The 25,519-nt window shown below is 38.5% G+C and overlaps 1 protein-coding gene across 1 annotated transcript; it reads left to right on the top strand.

The window, feature by feature from the left end:
* Positions 1 to 24,313, top strand: HAVCR1 (hepatitis A virus cellular receptor 1; the record flags this gene model as incomplete). The annotated part of the gene is made up of 6 exons (XM_082650347.1): positions 1 to 46; positions 1,908 to 2,240; positions 5,409 to 5,750; positions 8,893 to 8,988; positions 16,556 to 16,592; positions 24,211 to 24,313. 6 exons carry the CDS (start codon positions 1 to 3, stop codon positions 24,311 to 24,313), a joined length of 957 nt encoding a protein of 318 aa, XP_082506473.1.
* Between the last annotated feature and the right edge of the window lie 1,206 nt (positions 24,314 to 25,519).

The following is a 25,519-nucleotide window of genomic DNA, read 5'->3' as shown; positions in this document are numbered from 1 at the left end:
ATGCATCCGTGGGTAGCCATCCTGGGCCTCATACTCCTTCTGACAGGTAAGTGAATAGGTGGGCTGTACTTTGGAAGCGCTGAGGAAAGGGGAGTGTGTGTGGGGGTGTGGGTGTGGTGGGGGAGGGTAGGTGTTCTTGGGGTTTGTTGGAAGGTAATGGGGTCAACTAGTGACCAAAGAACCAGGCTGACACCTTAAACCAAAGAAATTGCATAAATGCTAAGAATTACAAAATCTATGGGTAGGTGAACAAGGCACCATGCAGTACAGGATGACATGTGCTGCCATTTGTGTTGAAACCAAAAAAAGGAGTAGGTAGATGGTTGTGTATGCATGAACTACTCAAGTGTATGTAGCAAAGAGTAACAGTTGTTATCACGGTGTGGAAGGGGACGGGAAGAAGAAAAGGGGATAGGGTGGCAAGGAGACGAGTGCTTTATTGTACCATTTTGTGCCGTTTGATTTTTTTTAACCATGTGCAACTATTTCTTTTAAAAAGAAAATATTTTAACTTTCCTGGCAGTCCAGTGATTAAGATTCCGTGACTGCAAAGCAGGGGGCGAGGGTTTGATCCCTAGTTGGGGAACTAAGATCCCACATGCCTCCCGGTGTGGCCAAAAAAAAAATTTAAAAAGAAAAATATGTTAATTCAAAACATTCTGTGAGATAGGGAAAAATTTTAGAAATAGACATATCCTAAGTTTTAAAAACAATCTCTAGAGGTGGGAATGTGAGGAAAGTACATTTTAAAATTATACTTCTAAAACTTAAATTTTTATAATTAGCATGTATTACCTTTGTAGTCCAAAAATGACATTAAGCAAAATTAAATATTATCAGAATTACAGTGAAAAATATAGACTCTTAATTTATGTAACAATGAGTGTTTTATTCCCAGAGCATTTCCCAAACTCACAGCTCAGTCCTAACTATGATTAACTGTTGAATCTCAGATTTCTTTCAAGGACCACCCAGACTGCATTTGGCAATTCAGCGTTTTTTAAGCTACTGCCACAGGAGAGAGTTTTCCTGCCTATTTGTTTTTAAGAGGCAAAATTTAGTATTTGATCGAATATTCTCCGATTTTTTGGTTTCACCTGGGTAAGTGGACCTTACCACCTGCATTGCAGGGCTGTCATCAACTCACGAGAAAGGATCCCTGCTTAAATTTTTTGGATTGATCGTAAAGCATGATAAGCCTCAGTTCCTCCTGAAACTATTATAAACCCTTTTTTCTAAGAACTGATTTCTAAAGAGTTTACTAGGCTTCTGCCTTCTAGTCAATGCTGCTTTAAGTAAAACACTAGCTCTGCTTTTTTTTTTTTAAAAATAAGAGAGGGGTTGTGAGATGACTTTATTTGCAATAGCCATTTTTAAAATTGCAATAAAAATTGAAAATCAAAACTTTAAATGCAACAGACTTTTTAAAACAGATTTCAACTGAGACAGTGATTGAATCTAGGGGAGAGGAAAAGCCACATGTATGTATTACCTATTAAATAAGCAGATACCTGTCAAACACAGGATGAAGTACACACACACTCATGCATTACTGGAGTATCATTTGTTTCAAACCTTTTGGAAAGAAATTTGGTCATATTCACCAAGAGACTGAATATATTTCTGCCCTTTATCCTGATACTTTCTTTCTTGGAAATCTTTTCCTATTAGGAAATAATCCTGAATACAGAAAAACGTTTATATGATGTTTTATCTACAAATACATCTAGTAAATAGTAACGCTGCTAAAGAATATGTTAACACAGAAAAATGCTTATACTAAATTTTAAAACTCAAGATATAGTCAGATGATTACAAACCAAAGAAGCTATATAAAGAAAAAAAATGAGAATGAAATTAAAGTTAAAATATTGAGACCTCATGCTCAGGTTTCTCTTTATTTACAGATGGTGTAATGTCTTACCCACGAGTGACTGGAGTGGAGGGTCAGTCTGTCAGGCTACCCTGCACCTATGGTGGAGAAGTCAAGCGCATGTGCTGGGGCCAAGGGGCATGTCCTTTAACTCGCTGTGGAAGTGCCATTATCTGGACTAATGGATACAGTGTCACCTTTCAGAAGGACAAACGTTATAAGCTAAACGGAAACATTGGTGAAGGGGATGTGTCTTTGACCATAGAGAATGCAGCTCAGGCTGACAGTGGCTTGTATTGTTGCCGTGTTGAGAAGAGAGGGTGGTTCAATGATATAAAAATCACCCTAGACTTGAGTATAAAGCCAGGTGAGCTTGTCTTCCTCCTTTCTTTGATTACTTCCTGTGGGTTCCCAGAGATAAGAGTTTTCTGTTTGATATTAACTGTCTTCCTTTATTAGGGAAAGAGGAGGTTCCTATAATCTTGTTTTCTAATAACTTTTGGAATAGAATAACTTCTATTAGTGTAGAATGAAGTGTTAAGACCCAACACAGTCAAAAATAAATAAAATAAAAAATAAATTAATTAAAAAAAAAAAAGACTAACCTTGATTCAAGACCATAGTCTAGAGATCTTCCCAGTCAGCAAACTATCTCCTAAAGCAGTGCTTCAAAAATGCTAGTTGGTTCATGAAAAAGCTTTCACTGTTCCACAGTGAACATTTTTATGGAGGTAAATTTATTCCACTTGAAGAACTGCCCTTTTGTCTGAGGTTATGTCTTAGAAGAATTCTCAAGTGTCCTGTCTTAACATTTTAAGACTTATAGAGAATTCATACATATAAAATAGGTAATATAAGGTCCTGTCAAGTAGATGTATCATTTAGCTTTAACAATCATCAATTCAGTCTTGTTGCATATACATTGTATAAGCCTATATAGTTTCACCCCCTCCCTCTGTCCTGTCTTGGATTTTTTGAAGCATATTTCACACCATATCACTAAATTGACTGTTGAAAAAATAAAATGGCTTTATTGCAGTATGAAAACATTTGCATCTCAATAACGTTCACCTGTTGCTTTTAAGAATTTCACAAAATCCAAAAATCTGGGAAGTTTACATTTTTCCATCTTGATGTAGACATCCTAATTTTTCTTGCCATTTGATGAAAGGAGCAGGTTCTTCAGGATTTCCTGGTTTCTGATGCTCTTTCCTAATGAATCTTCTCCCACTAAAGTCTTCTACTGACAACAGAATCCAATACCTGTGGCCTTCATAAGCTATGACTCTTTTTTGATTTAAATGAACTTGATATTGCAATCTCCCAACTTTTGTACTTGGCTTGTGTCCTTTATAAAGGCAGGTAAAATAAGGTCAATTCTGATGCAGCAAATAGCTGACTCTGGGGAACCTATATGTAGGAGGCAATTTAAAGACACCAAAAGAGGATGGAGATGTAGACATGTGACGAGGCAACGTGTGGAGAAGAGATTATTCTTGGAGTTGTGAAATTATCTGATTGGTCTGGCTGAATATTTTTTTAAAAGGATAGAGAAAGAAATTAGTAGGGGACTTTTTTGTTTCTTTTTGTTTTGTTTTAATTTATTTATTTTTGTCTGCGTCGGGTCTTCGTTGCTGCGCACGGGCTTTCTCTAGTTGCAGAGAGCGGGGGCTGCTCTTCATTGCAGTGCGTGGGCTTCTCATTGCAGTGGCTTCTCTTGTTGTGGAGCATGGGCTCTAGGCACGCAGGCTTCAGTAGTTGTGGCTTGCGGGCTCAGTAGTTGTGGCTTTCAGGCTCTAGAGCGCAGGCTCAGTAGTTGTAGCGCACCGGCTTAGTTGCTTGGCGGCATGTGGGATCTTCCCAGACCAGGGCTCGAACCCTTGTCCTCTGCATTGGCAGGCGGATTCTTAACCACTGCAGCACCAGGGAGGTCCCAGTAGGGGACTTTTAGAGTGCTTAGAAATTCTTTAATAGATGAATATTTACAAAGCCACTGCTCTGTCCAGTGGGAAACGGGTCCGTAACTGAGCCAAAGTGACTCTGCCTCCAATCCAATTTTTTGCTTAAGTTTTCTTGCACTTTTCACAGAATCAGCTTACTTTTCAACCTTCTGTTAGGGCTCTTCCTCAGCAGCTCCTCTACCCTTAGTTTCCTAGATTCTTCCTCAGAAAATACTTACCACTGAGGAAGACACATTAGTTAAACAAGCCAGTTAGGTTTCTTCCTTTTTATAGCCTTTGATCAGACTTTTTTGCTTGCTTCCTTTTTTCTCTAGATTTGATTTCAAACTGAAGGGAGGGGATTGGATTGCACTCTTCTTAAAAACCTCTAACTACACTGTTAGAGCAGGGTCAGCAAACTGTAGCCCTAGGACCAGATCAGATTATAAAACAGGCTCACCAACAGTTTTATAAATAAAGTTTTATTGGAACACAGCCACACCCATTAGTTTATATACTGTCTATGGCTGTTTTCACACTGACAGAGTTGAGCAATTACCACTGAGATCACAGGACCCCCAAAGCCTAAAACATTTACTAATGCCTTGTACATAATAGACACTCATAAATATTTGTTGAAAAAAACGTTTTTCTTCTTTAAGGCAAAAATTAGTTAGTTTCCAAACTAAATTGACGTCAATCCCTCAAAAGAGTTTTCACACCAATTGTCTCCTATTCAAGAGCTTTGAGCTTCTAATTTATAGTTAGTAGAGTTGAAATTTAAGAATACTTCTTGTGGGCAAAAAAGATGCCTGGTGAGAAAAAAGTACACATTCTTGATTCAATCCTACAATTTCTGCTTTTGTGCCAGGCACTGTGTTTTGGGTTAATCCTAGTTGCAGTTCTTTCTCTGGGTAGCTCTGAGGACTTCAGTAAGTGGTTTGGAGTCCTATACCATTTCTGACTCTGGAAAGAGACAAAGTCATTACCTTTTGTTATTATCCCTTAGGAAGGAAGGAACCTTAAAAGGTCTAGTCCACCTTCAAACCAAATGCACAAGGCATCTGTGTTATCTAGCGTTTGTTAATGGTGTGAATTAATCCACATTTAGGATGCAGGTCTGTTGGGAGGGTACCCTTAGGACTGACTGAACGGAATGCTATTTGTTTGGTAAATATTCTGGTTCTTGGGAACTACTATTTAGGTCCTAGTCACACGCCACTGAGGACAAACACGGCTTCAGGCTCTAGACTTTTTTCCCTACCCCACAGACCTTTATGAAGATACATAAATCTGATATGTGGGACTAGTCTTTTCAAAGGGCTTCGATACAAATCCCAGGTGTCATTTTTTTATCTCCAAACCTCCCCATATATATTCCTTTCAATGCAGCTGTTTCCTTGTTGTGAACATGTCTTCACTCCCTCCTCAGTCACATATTCTAGTTGACCAATGAGGAGAACTCCGAGTTCATGGGAGATAAGTGCTCACTTCTGCCTGGGGACAGTCCCAGTGGTTGTGTTGGTGCACAGGCCCAGCACATGACTCTTGTTTCCTGCTGCTTGATGAATCCTTGCTTTCATGTTGATTTCTAGCTCCACCTACCACAACAGTAATGACCACTATTACTCCACCAATGACCACTGCTACTACTACTCCACCAACTACCACCACTACTACTCCACCACCAACTACTACCACTACTACTCCACCACCAATGACGACCACTACTGCTCCACCACCAACTACCACCACTAATACTACTCCAACAACAACAATCACCATTACTACTCCACCAACTACCACTACTACTACTCCACCACCAATGACGACCACTACTGCTCTACCAACAACGATGGTCACCACTGCTCCAACAACAACGAGGGCCTCTACCTCTGCTCTTCCAGTGCCAGCACCCACAGAGAACCTCCAGCCAGGTAAACAGATGTGCTTCTGAGCCCAGAAGGCTTTAAAAGGGAGGATATAGACCATCCAGGGTGTTGTGTTAAGGCAGAAGTGCAATCTGGGGTAAGGATTTGAATAGGCTTCCAAACCTGGCTTCACAGAATCTGTGAACCTCCGTCCCATGTTATATTCACCTTTTGTATGTATAAGCATCTTCAGAGTGAGGAGACCCTATAACTTTTTATCAGATTCTCAAAGGAATTCATTAATAGCAAAAAAAAAAAAAAAAAAAAAGAAATAAAAAAGCCAGACCACTGATCTTGGACATCTAAGGAGGATGGTGGGGATTTGGCCCAGTTGAACACAGACTTATGAGGAAAAATAGGGAATGCCAGAACAGGGTCAGGTGAATGAGATTCTGTCCTTACAAGGAGCTCTGAATAGAGATCATTTAATGCATTCTGAAGTCTCACCCAACACTTGAGGATAAGATTTCATTGAAGTTCATGTTTACTCTAGAACCATGCTAACTGCTTTACAAGTATTAAGCCACTTCATTCTTACGACAATCCTATGCCTTGTAGGTGTGATTCAATCCTATTTTACATTTGTGAGGACCGAGGCACAGAGTCTAAGTTCAGTGTTGACAGTCATATGAATAGAAAATGGTTGAGTCAAGATTGTCCCCTTTAATTTGAATGTTGGGCCTTTGCTGCCTTCTATTATGAACATAGAGCTTATGTTTGGATGAATTTGTCCTGATCTGGCATTCTCACTGGAAAAGCCTTCATACAATTACCCTGACTTTTCAGGGTGTCAGTGACTTACACAGTTTTGCTTCTGGCATCCTTTAATTTATTTATGTAGCAGAGTAATGCTATTTATACTGATGACAAAGTAAACATCAGATTTAAGGACTTATGGGATTTAGAGTGCACACGTTTGTTTTTTCAATTCTGGCTACATAGTTCATAGTTCAACTTTATGTTAGATTAAAGTTTAGGTTAATACAAGTGGAAAATAATTTGACTTAAAGCTGGGGAAATAGCTTGCCATTCTGAGGACATGTTTAGGTTCAAACTTTCTATTTTTTGGATTAAAAATGTAACTTTTTAGTGGAGGTTCTCAAAGCCTCCACAACCCTTTGGCACTTGAAAGTGGCTCTGGATCCTGGGGAATAACACAAATATCACAACCTTTTAGCCGAAAAAGTCTGATGGAACATATCGATTTCCCTTCATTCCCGTTGAACCATGTCTATATTCAACCAGGAGGGATCTGAAGGATTGGACTTTGAACTGAGTTTCAAAGAGACGTCTTTAGGTTAAAACTGGGATTTTAGAGCCATAAAACTTTGTAAGAAAAATAGTTTTGTTCCAGGCAGCGAACACACTAGACCATCTGTTGACTTTCTCAATATTGACTTAGCTTCTTAATAGTTTGTGCCTGCAGAGGCGGATGGCTTAGTGCTCCTTGTTTGGTGAACATGTGTAAGTTACGGCCTTTGTTTAAAGCAGAGTTTCAGAAGGAAAGTGTTGGTTTATGTGACCTCCTGGGGGATAGTATTAGTTGAGTCTTATAGGCATCCTGATAGTTTCCTAAAGAGTTTGAGTTTAGAGTTGAACTTTACAGTATAGAAAGGAGGTGAACACTGGAGCAGATCCAGGGCAGGGGAATTTATCTTTATATCCATTCCCTCTCTGTGCTCTGTGCCCCGTCCATGCTAGTTGCCTAAAATATTCATGCACTGGTTGGATATAAAGTTGTAGGAGCAGAGGAGAAAAGAAAGATGACCACAAAGACCCAAACTAGCAGATGAAGTTAAGCTCAAGAGGTCTTTTGCATGGATTTAAGTTGACTGAAGACGCTGATCATCTGACTTTCTGATTCATCCTGTTCTTAATTCCTATAGTTCCTAAAGAGAGCCACATCCTGTTACAGATTTGAGCATTAGAGGAAAGCAAAAACAAACAAACCAACCCCACCAAAAACAAAAGACAGTTCAAAACAAGAGAAGAGATGATGTTGAAATGTGAACACCATGGTGGGGGAGTGGAAATAGAAAGACCAGTGAGAGGCAATGAGGAAAGCCCAGGTTTGGGAACTCTTGTCCAGCCAGCACCACTAACTTGCTCTGATTTTCTGTAGTGCTCTAAGAGGAAGGGATGTAAAGATCTTATTAAGAGGCAAGTGGTCAACTCTGCAGGTAAAGTGAAATGTCTGATAGAAAATAAAGAAGAGATTTCAAGAAAGGAAAAGGAAACATAACCCTGAGAACTCTTGGTGAAGCTTTTTGGTGAGAAATGGAAGATGAATCAGATAACACAGGAAATCAGTCTTATAAAAAGAGTGACTGGAGGCTTCCCTGGTGGCGCAGTGGTTGAGGGTCCGCCTGCCGATGCAGGGGACACGGGTTCGTGCCCCGGTCCGGGAAGATCCCACATGCGGTGGAGCGGCTGGGCCCGTGAGCCATGGCCGCTGAGCCTGCGCGTCCGGAGCCTGTACTCCACAACGGGAGAGGCCACAACAGTGAGAGGCCTGCGTATCGCAAAAAAAAAAAAAAAAAAAGAGTGACCAAAACACAACTGCAAAAGGAACCAAGGTACAAGGAACATTGCTTTGAGGCTCATTACCAAAACTCAGACATTGGACAGTACTGTCACCTTAAAGGGACCTCAAGGAATTAAATATTCTCAGTATGTTTTCCATGCTGGTCAGTGTGTGCATCTCCCTGGAAAGATGTGCGGATGGATAATTAGGAACTTGAATAAGGTGAGGAAAACCAGATTGGGGTTCTTGTGAAGCGGGGAGAGTGGATTAGTGCCCACCTCAAGGCCCTGGTCCACAAAAGTGCAACGCCATTGGTATGAATAAAAGTTTAATTGGTTGTCCTACATAAGATGCACTGTTGTAGGCTTCAGGGGGATCCTAGGAGTATAAAAAGTGAAATAATTCTGTCTATTGATAAGCTCTCCAGATCATTCTCTAGATCAGATTTATTCATGATAATGAAATACCTATGTGGCAGTATACTGCCTGAAGGCCATCCTTGAATATTTTCTAAGAAAGTCAAAGGGTAACTCCTGATTGTAGTTTTGTTTTTTATTTTTCTTGGGGGTGGAAATTTTCCTCCACAAATTGAACACCATTCTTCCATTCTTGTCATTCCAGTAGCTTCTTTATCTTCTCCTACGCAGAGAGCGGAAACCCAGCCTACCACACAGCAAGAAACAAATATAACCGGCTCCCCATCGCACTCTTGCTCAACAGGTAACTTCCGTTTCTTTCCTGAACACCTGGGAGCTTTCAAATTTTGATGAACATCGGCACATTGTTAAGAACACATATTCTGGAATAAGACAGATCTGCCTTGAGTGCCAACACTGGCTACTCCAGTCAGCTATGCGACTTGAACAAACATCTTACCCTCTTTGAATCAATCAGTTTTTATCCTTTGTAAAATGGATGGAATGTTACTGATTTTGTAGAATTCTTGCAAGGATTAAATAAGATAAAGATCTTGGGACACAGTTAAAAGGTAAGTGATAGATTTAGTGGCAATTATGACTATTACTTAGAATGTCCAGAAATACATACAACTGAGCGGCATAGACAGCTTATATGATTTGGGAACATCCACATGCATATCAGTATTTTTCTAAATTAAATGAACCAGCTTTGACTTCAAACTTAGTATTGGGCTTACTCCCTTGGGCCAGAGCCTTAAAACAATTAAATCCAAACTACGCTGGTCCGGACCAAACTGGTCACCTGTGTTTATGCTTCCTCTAAGACCCAGAGGCTATGTAGAGCCAGAAGGCTCCCCTTCTGCCTTGTCAAGTTTTCATTTCACATGGACACTTTGAGATGGGTTGAGGACACATGACACTGGCACCAAAGAGGCATGCCCCGCTGAGATTCTGCTATTCCACCCCACTGCAGAAGGAGCCAAGGTACCAAGAACATTGCTTTGGGGCTCATTACCAAGACTCAGACATTGGACAGTACTGTCACCTTAAAGGGACCTCAAGGAATTAAATATTAATTTAATTAATAATTAACAAAAGTCTTCCCCACTCTCCCCAATTTGGGTAGGTACATATTCTTTTGAGATGTAAGATTGACCTGTCTTTCCTGTGATGGAGAAAGGTGATGCTGAGTCCTGTCATCTTTACCAGCTACCTCTGTTACCTATGGTGGTAAATTTGGGGAGTGCCACATGCAGAACCCCTTTGTAATGCAGAGCTAGCTTATGTGTCCTTGTGCCTGTGATACATCCAAACAAGGTGAAGCTTTACAAGACTCCCCGTGCACATGACACATCGTGCTCAGGAGTTGCCAATCTGTAGTGGACCCCCAGTATGGCCTGCCTTTTGCCAGTCATTCCTGCAAGCTAGCTAGTTTAAAATGGAGCCAAAGTGAAACTCAGAGAGGGACCAATTCACTTGGGATTAGCTAATGGTGACATTTGGTTTTGAAAGTAGACTCCTTAGTGTGAACTGTTTCCGGGCACAGAAACAAAGTGAAAGTAGATTAAAATACAAAGTAACAGCAGTAGGAGCAGCTGCAACCCACACTTTTATGCGATGAGGAAGAAGAAAGTAGGAGTGGAGAATCGTTCTCTAAAATATGTCACTGAAACCTGATCAGGGTAGAGCTTTCCAGAATGGAACAGACATTGGAGCAGCTGTGTCCCCATGACTTCTGTGACTGCTGCCATCTTGTCAGTGTCTGTGAGGCTCTCCAGCCAAATCCTTACAGTGCCCCAGTCAGAATTCCGTGGGTTAAAGCCTCACAAAGCAAAGAATGTTAATCTGGAAGGAAATTTGGGCATCATATGGCCTGCTACCCACCTTTTGACAGATGGATGTGCCAGCAAACTGTCATATATTACCTCATTTAATTCTTTCAGGGCAGACCTTCCTTACTGCCATTGCCAGACTGGGGAGGCTCTTTAGTTCTGCTTTGGGGATTGATAGCTTCCAATTCAACTGCCAGTTACTGGCTGCATGCCCATGGGCAGTTGTTGCATTCCTCATTTTGCGTGTTTGTGAGGAAGGAAGGACGTGATGTTTGGAAAGTCCATTGCACTGTGTTCCTCCCCCTATTGCTCCTTTCATTATAACATAATAGTAATAGCTGATATTTGTCTAATATGGTGTTTAGTGCATCTTCTAATGTGACAACTTTATGAGACAGACAAGTGCTATCAACAGCTTGTAGTTCAAGGTTACCCCAGCTAGAAATATAAATATATATATATACATACATACATACATAAATGTATATGCAAAGGACCTGATCAAGGTCACATTGCCAAGGGACATTGTCAGCACTGAAGTCAAGTTTTATCTGACCCAAGTCCATGTTGTTTTTATTTATTTATTTTTTATGCTGTTTTTGCAACATCACCCATTCTGTACCTGAAGTACTTACTTAAGGTTATAACACAAGTCATACACAGAGCCTAGACTGTAGATATTGTCTTTGGCTCTCTAAGAAGTAGTGTCGGAATGAATAAAATGTAGACACAGTAATGTAAAGTGTAAAAATTTGAGGGGATATAGTTAGTCCAGTTTCATTGCCACTGGACAGTGACATTTTTTTTTTTTTTTTTTTTTTTTTGTGGTACGTGGGCCTCTCACTGTTGTGGCCTCTCCCGTTGCGGAGCACAGGCTCCGGATGCGCAGGCTTAGCGGCCATGGCTCACAGGTCCAGCCGCTCCGCGGCATGTGGGATCCTCTCGGACCGGGGCACGAACCCGTGTCCCCTGCATCAGCAGGCGGACTCTCAACCACTGCGCCACCAGGGAAGCCCAGACAGTGACATTTTTATAGCGTTGTCAATAGTTAGGGAATTCGTAAGACCTGCAGTATTTTCACTGAATGGGAATGCAATGTGTGTGGTGGTTATGAGCTGAGGCTATTGTCTTTTACTAGAGTTGGAAACTTTAACCATTTCAGATCTGTTTCCTCATCTATAAAATGGGGTTTAAAAAATTGGTATAAGGATGTAAAGTGGTCAGTAAAAAGAAACCTGTATTTGACCTATAGTTGCTTAGGAGGGCCAACAGTATATGTTCTGTATGACAAACGAGATATTTTAAACACTATTAAAATTTGGATATTCAAAACTTTAAGGCATAATATCCTTTTATATTGGGGTTTTAGGTAGTATAAGATACTTTGGCCTTGGGGCTGATATAACGTATTTTCTAAAGCACTTCTGCAACAATGTCTAGGCACTGTGGCATATAATGTAGGAGTTGGATGCCACCTATTTCAGATATCTTAGTACATTTCACACACATTTTGAATATAAAACCAATGTAACAACTATTTTGAATGGGGTGGTTCTGCTCTTTGGATGTGCAATGGCCTCTGAGCATCCTCACTGGCAGCTTCTTAGCTATCATGAAAATATTAATTACATAACTTTAAGTGGCAATTTTTAACCTACTTCTGATAATGGGCCACTATGACTCCTCTAAAATTGTAGGTAAACTTTCTGTGTACGTGCATTTTTTTCCACAGAGAGAAAAAAAAAGGGTTCATTTTGGAAGGGTCCATGACAAAACTGTTTAAGAAGCACAACCTTACAGGTTAAATTAATAAATGTTAGTAACTTGGTATAACTCTTGCAAGCCTACAGTATTTAGCTATATGATTATTCAACTTTTCATTCATTACCAGAAGGCAATGTGAATATATTTGGTGTTTGCAGTGAAAATTCAATACTTTTTGTCTTTCTAATTCATTTTCCTTCTTGTTGAGCAGATGGGTATGGCACTGTGACCCAGTCTCCAGATGCCCTTTGGCATAACAATCAAACTGTAAGCATATTCCTTCCTACTTTATTAGCCAGATTCACTTGTATGTCTCCCTGGAAGCAAGTTACATTTAGAGATTGTTATTGTAAGACTAGTCCACACATTTCAAATAAAGGAAGAAAAGAATTTGACTCTTAAATAGGGATGCTTTAATTAACTTAAAAAGTTTATATAGATGCACTAGTTGTCAGAAATACCTGAAAAGTGATATTTTATTCTCTCTCTCCACACACACACACACACACACACACACACACACACACACACTGCAGACTTTCTCCTGCCCAGAAAATTAGAAAAAACGAGTGAATTAATTCAAGGATCGTGCGTTAACGTTACATACCAAGGACGGCTTCAGTGATCGTTAGAGAAGTAACGCGCTTTGAATTGATGTGGTGGAATGGGGACCATCCCAACTAAAAGTATTACATAAATGAAAGTGTGCTTGCTTAAACATAGGCCCCCTAATATCCTTTTCCAACCCAATTGTCCTCCTATATAGAAATTTTGAGGCCACTTCTGAGTCTTTCTATACATAAACTTCCCCATATGATGACTTATTAAGGTCCTAACACCTTGAAAAAATTTGTGATTCTGTAGGATGTTGTCATACTTTTTCCAGTTAGATTGAGAAAAATCTAAGGGGCTTTATTCTTATAATGTTCATCAAAACCTCATCTTTCTAAGTTAGAAGAATTTATCAATAGTCCTTTACTTTTGGCTCCCTTGGGTGAACCAACTTTCCTTTGACCATGTGCAAATAATTCTTAGAAGCAACAAACCTAAAGAGCTTCAGGTATGAGCGTCATCCTGATCACAATTGGTGAGAAGTTGCAGCATGGCCATTGTAAGAGAAATTCAAGCTCAGGCAAGTGGGGTTATCTAGTGTGAGGTCAAATGGCCTTATGTTACATACCTTAGTGACAACGAGAGCACCACTACATAGGAATGATATTGAAGATTTTAACAGCTCTTATGGTATGGGCCCTGATTGATCTGATGGATATGTGCTGAATTTGTATATGCCTGTTAAATAGCAGAACTGCCACAACGTAAATGACTGTTATATTGTTATAGCTGGATTAAGAAAAAAGAAACAAACATTCTGAACGATGAGATTGTTCTTTACCTCAGTTACCGGCAGGACAGGTATGTTTAGCAGCAAGTAGAAGCAAGTTCACAACAGGCAAAATCGTGGGCTTTTTGTGTCTTGACTCTGAAGATGTCAAGGTGTCTCCCAGGTATCCTGAAACCAAGCAGCATATATTTCGACCCAGTAAATCAACTTCCTGAACTCCATATTAGGGAGAGAATTGAACAAATATGTGAAGATGTATAAGAAAAGATGTTCATTGCTGTTATTTGTACTCATGAAAATGTTATAAACAACCTAAATGTTCAATAATAAGGGATTAATTACTTAGTCAGTTAAGCATGCCCGCTTATTGCCATTAAACATGTTGTCACTGCAGTGCATTTACTGACATGAGAAGACAGTGTTGATTGTTAAATGAAAAAACTAACTTTTAAAATAGTGTAGGGACTTCCCTGGCAGTCCAGTGGTTAATAAGACTCTGTGCTTCCAATGAAGCGGGTGCTGGTTCGATCCCTGGTTGGGTAGCTAAGATCCCAAATGCCATGCAGCACGACCAAAAAATGTGTGTGTGTGTGTGTGTGTGTGTGTGTGTGTGTGTGTGTGTGTGTGTAGTGTATATACTGTAGTATATATTGAATATAGTAACTACTTCTGTTAAGAAAAACACTAGGATAAAATTCTAGAAGAGTATGTAATGAAAAATGGTAATAGTGGCTGTTTCTGGATGTTGGGATTATGGTTGATTTTTGTTTTCCTCTCTTTATGCTTAGCTGCACATTCTAAAATGAAACTGCAGTTTTCATGTAACATAATATTTTTAAAAAGGAAGCAAAGCCTGCTTCCTGTAACTCCATGTTCCATGTAACCCCTTTACCCCCCACAAGTAAGGTAATTACACAGCTTTTTCCTCCCAAGACACTGGCTGTTCCCCCTTTAAGCAAGGACAGCTCATATTGTAAGTCACCATCCTTTGTGTTCCTCATAGTGTTGATCAGGAAGTACCTAAATTATCTTTCCCAAAAACCCTATTTAATCTGCATTTGACAGACAGAGAAACAGAGGTTCAGAGAGGATAAATAACATGTCTAGGGTCACACAGCAACTAAGTAAAAGAGCTGGAATTTTGACTCCAGAGATTAAACTCTTATGCAGGAAGAGATTTGAGACTTAATCTTTTTCTCTGATCTTCACTTCCTTTCTGTTAAAATACCTACCCCATGGGGCCTCTTTAGGATTAGAGTTAAGTTATGTAAAGGGGCTGAACATGATGCATGGCGTGTTTCAGTTTTATTCCGGGAGGTGATGATCCCTTATGAACCATACTAGGAGATTTAAATAAAGTTGTATTTCTTTCCAGTTGTGCAACATTTTAATTGTTAAGCAGGGCCATGTATATGAGCATCTACTTTCAAGTCCATTTATAAATACATAGATGGAATCTTGAATTCTAGTTAAAAAAAAAGTTTTGTAATCAAGGGCCAATTTTAATAATTGAACACATTCACATAGCTTGAGATAACACCACCACGTCAACTTATATAGGAACAAAAATTGTTGTTTTCTTTTTTAATATCATAAGAGGATTATTTATGAAAATAGCTTATTAATTTTTTAAAATAGGTATAATTTACATATAATAAAGCACACTCATTTGAAGTGTACAGTTTGAGTTTTGACAAATGTATACACCTCTGTAAATACCACCGCAAGCAAGAGATAAAACATTTCCACCATCCCCAAATACATTTTGAATTCTAAATTGTCTTAGAATTTCACCACATGGTTATAACTTTAAATCATTTGGTCTTCCCCTCATGATCCGGAACTAGCCAAAGGCCAATAAAGATAAGTGTGTCTGTGTACATTATTTTCAGAAATGTTTTCTACCCATAATTCTAAGAAGATTTTTTTTTTTTTTGGTCTGCTGATGTTTCCTTAGCTTGTGACGCTGGCACAAGATCCATGGATGAGCACCAATAAGGGAGTCTACATTGGAGTCTGTGTTACTGCCTTGGTATCATTGCTCACATTTTTGGTTTTCATGATTAGCAAAAGTAAGTCACCTCAGGACTGTGCCTGCGGGAGTTTTCTTGAGCCAAACTGCCTGTAGCCCTACACACCACATGATTTGAATTTCACATAACTTCCTTGGTTTTTACCTTGTTCTTTTTTTATTTTTTCTTTATCTTAAAATTATTGTCCCATAGAGAGAAACATGATATTTAAATTCTCCATAGGAGAAATTAAATATGGAGAAATAAATGTTGATTGGGTAGAGTTGGGGTTTGGAAGGTAGCAAACCATTGTAATATATAAGATGTGTTCACTCCTCCTTTCCCCCTTCCCTCAAGAACCAAGTTTTGGCCCTATAGGGGGTGAAATTGTTGAGGGTGTTACAACACCCACTTAACAGAAGAAGCAAATGGGACATTGAGAGGGATACATGATTTCAGGGCTAAGAGTAGAACAAAGGGGTTCACAAGGCAGCCATCCAGGGCCTCCTGGTCTCCTTCCACCAGTTGTGCGTGTGTGTAAAACCTGTCACCTATGGAAGAAACACAATCCCCCATTTTTTTTACAGTGAAATATAATTGCATTAAAGTAAGTTGGGACATGTGGGTGAATACACTAAACTATTAGTAAACATGAGATACTTTACACTAAGGGGCTTATTTGGCTCCTACAGATTCAAAAAAAGTTACCTGGAGTTATCAGGCGAGGGTCCAGATTGGGTTTTTTCCCCTTCTTTTTAAAAATATTTTCTTGTAAATTAATTTTTTCAGCTTCTGAGGTCTGTACAGATTTTGTTCATATCAAAGTAATAACAGTAATAATATACTTGTTTGGAAAAAAAATCTCATGAACTCTATGTCTTACATGTTTAATTTTCTCTCACTTCTTCCCCAATTTAGGATATTTTTGCCTGAGTAGCAAGGTGGAGCTGCTACGGTAAGGTTGAAAGTTTATGTCAATGCTTTTTGATATTCTTACTCTAGTAAAAATCAGGATAATTTCTCTCTCCCTCTCTTTTCCTTCTGAACTCTCCATTTTATACTCTGGATCCTGAAAAATCTAGTATATAGGACACCTCCATTGCCGTCCAACCTTCCAGTGATATTTTTAGCATCTCTGTATTTCCCTGGAATTGCGCCAGAACTGCTCCAGAAACAGTACCTCAAACCTGACCGCTAGAGCAAGAGAACTAAATTGCAGATTTTGTTTGATGGGACATTTGAATGGGTTGTTTGGTTTGTTATTTGATTTCATTCAGGGCTTTGTTTATTGAGTGTTTATTAAATGCCTACTAAATTCCAAAGAGATGGACAAAACAGACAGAAACGTATAAATGAATAAGCAGGGTATTTTTAGAACTTGCAGAGAAATGCCATGGGGAATACAGAGCAAGGCAATAGGCTATGTGAGTGAGCCCCAACGGAGCAGAAGGCAGTTCTGCAAAGATCTGGAGGAAGATGACTCCAGGCTGAAGACATACAAAGGCACAGGCTAAGGCACGTGCTTCCAGCTCCCCCCCCTTCCCACCATCCCCATTGTTACATGCCCAGCCTGCTCTGTTCCTTTACATTAGTTGTTGGGCCTCATAGCACTTGAATTTTTTGCAAATCTACCCCATTGCCCAGGGAAAGTGAAATCCTCTTTATATGCATTCATGTAGTCATTTCCCCAAACACCTGTCTGTAATGGTAGGAAACATCTGCCTACTTCCAAATCCAAATAGCCTGCTTCATTTGGTCCAGCTTGGACTTTTTTTTTTTGAGATATAGTTGTTTTACAATGTTGTGTTCGTTTCTACTGTACAGCGAAGTGGAGTTCCCTGTGCTATACAGCAGGTTCTTATCAGTTATCTATTTTATACATATTGGTGAATATATGTTAATCCCAATCTCCCAATTCATCCCTCCCCACCCCCACTTTCCCCCCTTCGTGTCCATATGTTTGTTCTCTACATCTGTGTCTGTATTTCTGCCTTGCAAACTGGTTCATCTATACCATTTTTCTAGATTCCACATATATGCATTAATATACGATATTTGTTTTTCTCTTTCTGACTTACTTCACTCTGTATGACAGTCTCTAGGTCCATCCATGTCTCTACAAATGACCCAGTTTCGTTCCTTTTTATGGCTGAGTAATATTCCATTCTCTATATGTACCACATCTTCTTTATCCATTCATCTGTCGATGGACATTTAGGTTGCTTCCATGACCTGACTATTGTAAATAGCACTGCAATGAATATTGGGGTGCACGTGTCTTTTTGAATGATGGTTTTCTCTGGGCATATGCCCAGTAGTGGGATTGCTGGGTCATATGGTAATATAGATTTTCTGATGATGGCCGTTCTAACTGGTGTGAGGTGATACCTCACTGTAGTTTTGATTTGCATTTCTCTAATAATTAGTGATGTTGAGCAGCTTTTCAAGTGCTTCTTGGCCATTTGTATGTCTTCTTTGGAGAAATGTCTATCTAGGTCTTCTGCCCACTTTTGGATTGGGTTGTTTGTTTTTTAGATATTGAGGTACATGAGCCGTTTATATATTTTGGAGATTAATTCTTTGTCCGTTGATTCATCTGCAAATATTTATCTCATTCTGAGGGTTGTCTTTTCATCATGTTTATACTTTCTTTTGCTGTGCAAAAGCTTTTAAGTTTCATTAGGTGCCATTTGTTTATTTTTGTTTTTATTTCCATTACTCTAGAAGGTGGGTGAGAAAAGATCTTGCTGTGATTTATGTCAAAGAATGTTCTTCCTATGTTTCCCTCTAAGAGTTTTATAGTGTCCGGTTTTACATTTAGGTCTCTAATCCATTTTGAGTTTATTTTTGTGTATGGTGTTAGGGAGTGTTCTAATTTCATTTTTTTACATGCAGCTGTCCAGTTTTCCAAGCACCACTTATTGAAGAGACAGTCTTTTCTCCATTGTATATCCTTGTCTCCTTTGTCATAGATTAGTTGACCATAGGTGCATGAGTTTATTATCTCTGGGCTTTCTATCCTGTTCCATTGATCTAAATTTCTGTTTTTGTGCCAGGACCATATTGTCTTGATTACTACAGCTTTGTAGTATAGTCTGAAGTCAGGGAGTCTGATTCCAGATCTGTTTTTTGGTTTTTTTTTTTCTCAAGATTGCTTTGGCTATTTGGAGTCTTTTGTGTCTCCATACAAATTTCAAGATTTTTTGTTCTAGTTCTGTAAAAAATGACATTGGTAATTTGATAAGTATTACATTGAATCTGTAGATTGCTTTGGGTAGTATAGTCATTTTCACAATATTGATTCTTCCAATCCAAGAACATGGTATATCTCTCCATCTGTTTGTGTCATCTTTGATTTCTTTCATCAATGTCTTACAGTTTTCTGAGTACAGGTCTTTTACCTTCTTACGCAGGTTTATTCCTAGGTATTTTATTCTTTTTGTTGCAATGGTGAATGGGATTGTTTCCTTAATTTCTCTTTCTGATCTTTCGTGGTTAGTGTATAGGAATGCAAGAGATTTCTTTGCATTAATTTTGTATCCTGCAACTTTACCAAATTCATTGGTTAGCTCTAGTAGTTTTCTTGTTCTTTAAAAATTGCCATTGGTAATTTGATAAGGATTACTTTGCATCTTTAGGATTTTCTATGTATAGTATCATGTCATCTGCCAGCACTGACAGTTTTACTTCTTCTTTTCCAATTCGTATTCCTCTTATTTCTTTTTCTTCTCTGATTGCTGTGGCTAAGACTTCCAAAACTATGTTGAATAATAGTGGTGAGACTGGACATCCTTGTTTTATTCCTGATCTTAGAGGAAATGCTTTCAGTTTTTCACCATTGAGAATGATGTTGCTGTGGGTTTGTGGTATATGGCCTTTATTATGTTGAGGTACCTTCTCTCTATGCCCACTTTCTAGAGGGTTTTTATCATACACAGGTGTGGAATTTTGTCAGAAGCTCTTTCTGCGTCTATTGAGATGATCACATGGTTCTTATTCTGCAATTTGTTAATGTGGTGTATCACATTGATTGATTTGCATATATTGAAGAATCCTTGCATTCCTGGGATAAATCCCATGTGGTCATGGTGTATGATCCTTTTAATGTGTTGTTGCATTCTGTTTGCTAGTATTTTATTGAGGATTTTTTGCATCTATATTCATCAGTGATACTGGTCTGTAATTTTCTTTTTTAGTAGTGTCTTTGTCTGGTTTTGGTATCAGGGTGATGGTGGCCTCGTAGAATGAGTTTGTGAGTGTTCCTTCCTCTGCAATTTTTTGGAGGAGTTTGAGAAGGGTGGATGTTAGCTCTTCTCTAAATGTTTGATGGAATTCACCTGTGAAGCCATGTGGTCCTGGACTTCTATTTGTTGGAAGGTTTTTAATCACAGTTTCAATTTCATTACTTGTGATTGGTCTGTTCATATTTTCTATTTCTTCCAGGTTAAGTCTTGGAAGGTTATACCTTTCTAAGGATTTGTCCATTTCTTCCAGGTTATCCATTTTATTGTCATAGAGTTTGTTGTAGTAGTTTCTTATGCTAATTTGTATTTCTGCGGTGTCTGTTGTAACTTCTCCTTTTTCTTTTCTAATTTTATTGATTTCAGTCCTTTCAGTCTTTTTCTTGATGAGTTTGCCTAAAGGTTTATTTATCTTCTCAGAGAACCAGCTTTTAGTTTTATTGATCTTTGCTATTTTTTCCTTTGTTTCTATTTCATTTTTTTCTGCTCTAATGTTTATGATTTCTTTCCTTCTACTAACTTTGGGTTTTGTTTGTTCTTCTTTTTCAAGTTCCTTTAGGTGTAAGTTTAAATTGTTTATTTGAGATTTTTCTTGAGGTAGGGTTGTATTGCTATAAACTTCCCTCTTAGAACTGCTTTTGCTGCATCCCATAGATTTTGGATCATTGTGTTTTTGTTGTCATTTGTCTCTAGGTATTTTTTGATTTCTGCTTTGATTTCTTCAGTGATCTCTTGGTTATTTAGTAGCATATTGTTTAGCTTCCATGTGTTTGTGTTTTTTACATTTTTTTCCTGTAATTTATTTCTAATATCATAGTGTTGTGGTTGGAAAAGATGCTTGATACAATTTCAATTTCTTTAAATTTACCCAGGCTTGATTTGTGACCCAAGATATGATCTATCCTGGAGAATGTTCCATGTGCACTTGAGGAGAAAGTGTAATATGGTGTTTTTGGATGGAATGTCCTATAAACATCAATTAAATCTATCTGGTCTATTGTGTCATTTAAAGCTTGTGTTTCCTTATTAATTTTCTGTCTGGATGTTCTGTCCATTGGTGTAAGTGAGGTGTTAAAGTCCCCCACTATTATTGTGTTACTGTCAATTTCCTCTTTTATAGCTGTCAGCATTTGCCTTACATATTGAGGTGCTCCTATATTGGGTACATAGATATTTATAATTGCTGTATCTTCTTCTTGGATTGATCCCTTGATCATTAGGTAATGTCCTTCCTTGTCTCTTGTAACATTCTTTATTTTAAAGTCTATTTTATCTGATATGAGTATTGATACTCCAGCTTTCTTTTTTTTTTTTTCCAGCTTTCTTCTGATTTCCATTTGCATGGAATATCTTTTTCCATCCCCTCACTTTCAGTCTGTATGTGTCCCTAGGTCTGAAGTAGATCTCTTGTAGACAGCATATATATGGGTCTTGTTTTTGTATCCATTCAGTGAACCTGTGTCTTTTGGTTGGAGCATTTAATCCATTCACATTTAAGATGATTATCAATATGTATGTTCTTATGACCATTTTTTTAATTGTTTTGAGTTTGTTTTTGTAGGTCCTTTCATTCTCTTGTATTCCCCAATTAGAGAAGTACCTTTAGCGTTTGTTGTAGAGCTGGTTTGGTGTTGCTGAATTCTCTTAGCTTTTCTTGTCTGTAAAGGTTTTGATTTCTCCATCAAATCTGAATGAGATCCTTGCTGGGTAAAGTAATCTTGGTTGTAGGTTTTTCCCTTTCATCGCTTTAAGTATATCATGCCACTCCCTTCTGGCTTGTAGAGTTTCTGCTGAGAAATCAGCTGTTAACCTTATGGGAGTTCCCTTGTATGTTATTTGTCGTTTTTCCCTTGTGGCTTTCAATAATTTTTCTTTGTCTTTACTTTTTGCCAATTTCATTACTATGTATCTTGGTGTGTTTCTCCTTGTGTTTATCCTGTATGGGACTCGCTGCACTTCCTGGACTTGGGTGGCTATTTCCTTTACCATGTTAGGGATATTTTCAACTATAATCTCTTGAAATATTTTCTCTGGTCCTTTCTCTCTCTCTTCTCCTTCTGGGACCCCTATAATCCGAATGCTGTTGCATTTAATATTGTCCCAGAGAATCTCTTAGGCTGTCTTCATTTATTTTCATTCTTTTTTCTTTATTCTGTTCCACAGCAGTGATTTCCACCATTCTGTCTTCCAGGTCACTTATCCGTTCTTCTGCATCAGTTATTCTGCTATTGATTCCTTCTAGTGTATTTTTCATTACAATTATTGTATTATTCATCTCTGTTTGTTTGTTCTTTAATTCTTCTAGGCCTTTGGTAAACATTTGTTGCATCTTCTTGACCTTTGCCTCCATTCTTTTTCTGAGGTCATGGATCACCTTCACTATCATTATTCTGAATTCTTTTTCTGGAAGGTTGCCTATCTCCACTTCATTTAGTTTTATCTTGTTCTGAGGTTTTATCTTGTTCTTTCATCTGGGACATGGTCCTCTGCCTTTTCATTTTGTCTGTCTTTCTGTGATTGTCCAGCTTGGGCTTTAAACAGGTCTTTCTTCGATTCCAAATCCATCCCTCTTAAGCTGCCAGATGTTATTCCTAGTTCTCTTTCATTGGATGTTATTACATAGTCTTTCCTATGTCTGAGTTAATCATATGAGCCAATCCACAGAACATGCCTTGAACTATGCCAAACATATTGCAAGTGTTCCATAAACATTGGCTTTTATTATTGCAGTCATGCCCTTCCCAGCAGTGAACCTGTAAACCCTTCATAGGCACTATTATTATTCTTAGTCTACAGATTGGAAAACAGGTTTAGAGATGTTAAGCAACATCCAAGGTCACACACCACAGCAGGTAAAAGACTCAGTCTTATGTCTCTTAGAGTCCAAAACCTATACTTATAGAAATTTTTGACTATCTGCTTCCAGGAATGGCAGAAAAAAAATACTCCCTACAGGCAGAAAAGCATGAAAGATAGCATCCTTTTAGTTTATTTTTGTCCTTTTGCTGTTAACGTTTTTTTAAAGTTTCACTTTTTGTCATCTAATTAGAAAAGAAAATATTCATTGTAGGAAATACTGTTTAATACAGCAAAGCAAAGCAAAACAAAACCAAAACTGAGCATTTCCCCATGAAGTTATTTTTGGTGCACCTATATCACATTGATTCATTTTGAGCTGCTGACACCTAAACGGTTTCCACACATGTGTGACTAATCCATTTAAAGATCAGAGCTGAATGAAGATGTAGTACATTTCATATCATTTCTGGGCAGGCTTAACTAATAAAAAGTAGTAACTGTATACACTACAAATTATAAAAGAGTAGCAATATCAAAACTCCACAAATGACCTATTCATATTGATGTGTGAGCATATGTGTTATAAAAGTCATTTAACCCATGGCTTTCTAATTTTGACCATTAAGGCATGGTAAGATTTTTGACTCCATGATCTAGTATACACTTTGATGAAACAATACTATTTTACTATACCAGTATGCTCTGATATTTTGTATACTTATATATATTTATCTTAAAAACAGGATATAGAGCACTAAATGGATTTAATAACCCTCTCTAAAGGGTCACAGTCCACAGTTGGAAAAACACTAGCCAAACCATTTCCTAGCCGTCTTTGAGAATATGTATACTGGTTTAGTACTTCAATTTGATGTCTGATGTTTGTCTTCTTAGATTTTCTTTCTTTGTTTTTTTTAAAAATATTTATTTATTTATTTGGTTGCATCGGGTCTTAGTTGTGGCACATGGGATCTTCTTTGAGGCATGTGGGATCTTTTGTTGCAGTGCATGGGCTTCTTTCTAGTTGTGGTGTACGGGTTTTCTCTCTCTAGTTGTGGCACGTGGGCTCCAGAGTGTGTGGGCTTTGTAGTTTGCAGCATGAGGGCTCTCTCACTGAGGCCTGCAAGCTCAGTAGTTCTGGCACACGGGCTTAGTTGCTCCATGGCATGTGTAATCCTAGTTCCCCGACCAGGGATTGAACCTGCGTCCCCTGCATTGGAAGGCAGATTCTTTACCACTGGACCATCAGGGAAGTCCCTAGATTTTTAATTTTTGTATTCTATTACATGAGACTCTAGAAGGAGACCAGTCTGAGGTTTCTGAAACTACTGCTGAGGTTTTCTACCTGCTTATTAAACAGACTTTCCTGAAATTTCATATTCACAACTCTGAAAGCTTCTATTTATTTCATAGGCTGTGTGAATGGGGTTCTGGGAAATGCAAATACCCATTCTTACTTGAACATAAACAAATGCACTGCTCATACTTGAGAAGTGGTCTGCTTTTCTCTTACTCATGTTATTCTTTCTGTAGTGTGATTCCGTTGAGGGACTCTCACATTGGAGCTTTGAAAAATGCAGCTCTGAAGCCTGTCCGAGCAGAAGACAATATCTACATTATTGATGACCTTCATTAAGTCATGGATCCAGTGGCCTTCTAAGGCATTATGCCCTTGACTGTGGAAGACAGTGACCAGATATCACTGTGCCAGAGTCCTTTCATGAAGCAGGACAATTTTTCCGTCAGTTTCCCATGGCATTCCAACCAGTCGGTGATATTGGGTAGAGTGAGTGTAGCTCATCTGTGTACCGTCAACCTCTGTAACATTGTCCTAATTTTTTATACTAAAACTGGTTCAATCTTTCTGGTCATTGCAGAGCTCTCTCCAAAACATGAAATTTATTCCTTAGAATTGTACATTCTCTTTAGACCCTATGAATCCTGTTTTCTATCAAGAATTCTCCTTGGGGAGACAGAATAAACACTACTACCTCAGTTACCAAAGCTGTCAAGAAGAGCTGAATACCACTTAAAATCAGCAAATCCAATTTGGGACTTAAAGGACTTAACTTGGAAGCATTTCATGATTGTCTTTTTTTTTAATCAAGTAACTTCAAATGTTATATTCCTTAGGGCCCCCAAGGGTTTCAAATCATGGGAGTGTACAGGTTTTTATTTACACAATGGGAAAATGTGAGTGTGATTTTGCCATTATAGGTAGATCTGGTTTCTCAGGGCTCTGGAAATAGAATTGCTTTCCCTGGGACCAGGATGGGTATTTTAGCAGTTAGAAGAAGCTAGCGTAGTGAGTGGACCATGGAGACACCAGGGGAAGAAAATCAATTGCCACATGATTTATGCTGTTTCTGCTACATTGGTGCCACAGTTCTAGGCACTTATGCAGACAACTGGCAGACTCTCTGATGTAATTTTTAGAATGAGGTAGGGTGGAAATAAAAGGAAAAAAGAGGGGGAGGGAGTAGTAAAAGAGGCTTTCTGACTTAGAAAAGCTAGTTTGCAAATATAATAGTGTTGTTTGAGAGTGTTACCAGTTTCAACCGAAATGCTAAATTGTCCTCGAACCACTTTGATTTTTAAAATTGTTTTGGAAGGATAAAGGGTCTTTTTCATATTGAATCAATTCCTGTGTTATATCTTTTTCACAGCTCAATTAAATTTTTGGTTTTTCCAGAAGAGTTAGAGAAAGGCTAACGGTAAGGATATTTTTAATCACTAGGAGCATTTCTACATGAACAGTTAACAAGACTGGAAATTAATTTCAATTTGAGCAAACCCTGAAACAACTCATGCTTGAGTTATTTGGGAGGTGTTCAGAGCTACT

This window comes from Grampus griseus (assembly GCF_964374135.1).
Source record: "Grampus griseus genome assembly, chromosome: 3".
Classification (NCBI taxonomy): Eukaryota; Metazoa; Chordata; class Mammalia; order Artiodactyla; family Delphinidae; genus Grampus; species Grampus griseus.
This window is presented reverse-complemented; position numbering and strand designations above follow the sequence as displayed.